Source organism: Sardina pilchardus, chromosome 13 (genome assembly GCF_963854185.1).
Source record: "Sardina pilchardus chromosome 13, fSarPil1.1, whole genome shotgun sequence".
Taxonomy (NCBI): domain Eukaryota; kingdom Metazoa; phylum Chordata; class Actinopteri; order Clupeiformes; family Clupeidae; genus Sardina; species Sardina pilchardus.
Window position 1 is genome coordinate 24,148,289 of NC_085006.1, and position 2,500 is coordinate 24,150,788.

General features: G+C 51.5%; 1 protein-coding gene across 1 annotated transcript in view; it reads right to left on the bottom strand.

The window, feature by feature from the left end:
- Positions 1 to 1,911, bottom strand: part of LOC134099880 (latent-transforming growth factor beta-binding protein 4) — a 73,527-nt gene extending 71,616 nt beyond the window's left edge. Inside the window, exon 1 of the mRNA XM_062552906.1 lies at positions 1,269 to 1,911. Coding sequence (XP_062408890.1) covers positions 1,269 to 1,602 — 334 coding nt within the window. The 5' untranslated portion in view covers positions 1,603 to 1,911. The remainder of the gene's footprint in view (positions 1 to 1,268) is intronic.
- Between the last annotated feature and the right edge of the window lie 589 nt (positions 1,912 to 2,500).

The window sequence follows — 2,500 nt, forward strand, 5'->3', positions numbered from 1 at the left end:
GGGACCCTGTTTCTTGGTCCGGGGTCGGCCGGCCGGTCCCTTGGCTACATTCAATAATAACAAGTTCCAGACTTGATGCCGACGGCCTTAAGTCAGTCTGGCGCGCGGGACAAAGGCCATTGTAGCTGAACTCTGCCGTCTCCAAAACACTGGGTCACCACGACAGCGCCAGCCGCGGCGTCCAGAACTCACAGGAGCGACTCTGTCATAGATCATCAGCGCATCAAGCAGAAGAGAGGACAATGTGATGGGACGAGGAAGAGACAAGCTGAAGCAATGGCGAGAATACTAAGCACTTGTACTTGCCAACAACAGACATTCTCTCCAGCAAGCTAAATCACAGCCTGGGGATGTGATAGCTGGACTGGTGAGTATACTGATGGTGCATACTCTGCATTCATCCTCTCTGTATGACGTGCACTAGACGCTGCATACTGCGCGTGGTGATGAGTGTACTCGTTACTAGATTTTGTGCAGCAATGCACACATGCATGCATATTAACACCAACACACACACACACACACACACACACACACATGCACAGGTCAACACACATAAATACAGTACACACACACACACACACACACACACACACATACACTTTAGTGATACACTTGCTGGCATGTGAGTAACAGTACATGTATGATGTAACAGCCTGACATCAGTTGTAGGCATTACTGCTGAGGTGCAGTCAAGGTTAGCCTCGTACCGCAGTGGGCACTTTGGGGACCGCGAACCTACCCCACGATGATGAGGCACACGGGAACGCACACACACACACACACAGGCACGCACGCACACACACACACACACACACACACACACACACACACACACACACACACACACACACACACACACACACACACTTCAGTTTTTTCATACAAAGGGATGACTTAGAGACTGATATGAAGGCTGCAGACGTTTTTGCAGTCACGTGCAGTCAGGTTTGCAAACACTAAACCTTTCCATACAGAGCTGACTTCATCTGAATTCTCCAGTCACATTAACAAGTGCACACACACACACATGCATAAACATACACACTTGCAAACACATACATTCTGCTATATACAGAGATCTAAAAGACACACACACACACACACTCTCTTTCATTATTCCTTAATAAACACACTTACAGACATACCGACTACTTTTCCACAGAGGTTTAAAAACAAACATGTTTTTGCATTTAAAAGTCTCTCTCTCACACACACACACACACACACACACACACACACAGAGAGAGGCATGAGTTTGTACTCACAGACTCTGAAGCCATGTCCGGCCGCGGGCTGCTGGCTGTTGTAGAGGGTGGTGATGTTGCCGCGCTCGCAGAAGTTGGTGCATCGTCCCCCGACGCAGCGCACCTTGCAGATGGTCGGCGTGAAGAGGACCTTGATCCGCTCGGCCGTCCGCCCCGACGATGCTCCTCGTGCAGCTGCTGCGCCTCCTGCTCCTGCGCCTCCTCCTCCTCGAGCGGCAGCGCCCTGGCTGGAGGCTGGAGGCAAGGAGAGGAGGAGAAGAGATCCCCAAAGGCAGCACCAGAGAAGGGGCAGCAGCAGAGGCACAGAGACTCCGGTCAGCCTGAGCCGAGGCATGGTGGTGGTGGTGCTGTCTGTGTGTGTGTGTGTGTGTGTCTGTTACTGACACATCCCCCCCTCGCAGGGAAAACCCCTCTGAGCCGTGCACACACACACGCGCGGACGCAGGCAGGCAGGCACACACAGAAAAACACACACACACAAGCTTTCGCACACGCGTAACGCAGGAACGGAGTGCTTAGGTTTCCTAGAACACGCGCGCGTGCAGGAGAGTCGCAGGAAAGAGCGAGGTGGAAAAAAAACCGACAAAAAAGAAACAAAACTCTCTCTCTCTCTCTTTCCTCCTGCTGTTTCACTCCTTCTCCCCCTTTTCCTGCTTCCCTCTCTCCCTCTCCCTCTCCCTCTCTCCCTCTCTCTCTTCTGCTGGGTCCGTGAAAAGTGAGAGTTGAAAGAAGAGGAGCAACACAAAACCAGAGGGGGAAGAAAAAAAAAAAAAACGGGAGAATGCTCCCTCTGTACGCGACTGCAACAAAAAAAATATATAAATATCAGAATGCACGAGTTAGCTGCAGCAGGTAACACACTTATAGCACGCGTATGCACGCTCTCTTGTTAGTGTGTGTGTGTGTGTGTCTGTGTGTGTGAGAGAGAGAGAGTTTGTGCAGAGCACGCGGAGGAGAAGCTTGCGAGGCTAGCTGGGGAGTGAGTGGCTGTCCTCCTAATTGGCAGGAGTATACCAATCCCACAGTGGGACGGCCTCCAAACCCAATGTTTATGAGGGATCCTATCCATTAGGCCACGCTCTCTTCAGCTCCCCCTCCCTCGTTCTCTCTCTCCATCTCTCTCTGTTTCTCTCTCTCCATCTCTCTCTCTTTCTCTCTCTCCATCTCTTCTCTCTCTTCCTCTCTCTCTCCGTCCCTCCCTCTCGTCATCTCTCCTCTGTCTTTCTCTCTCT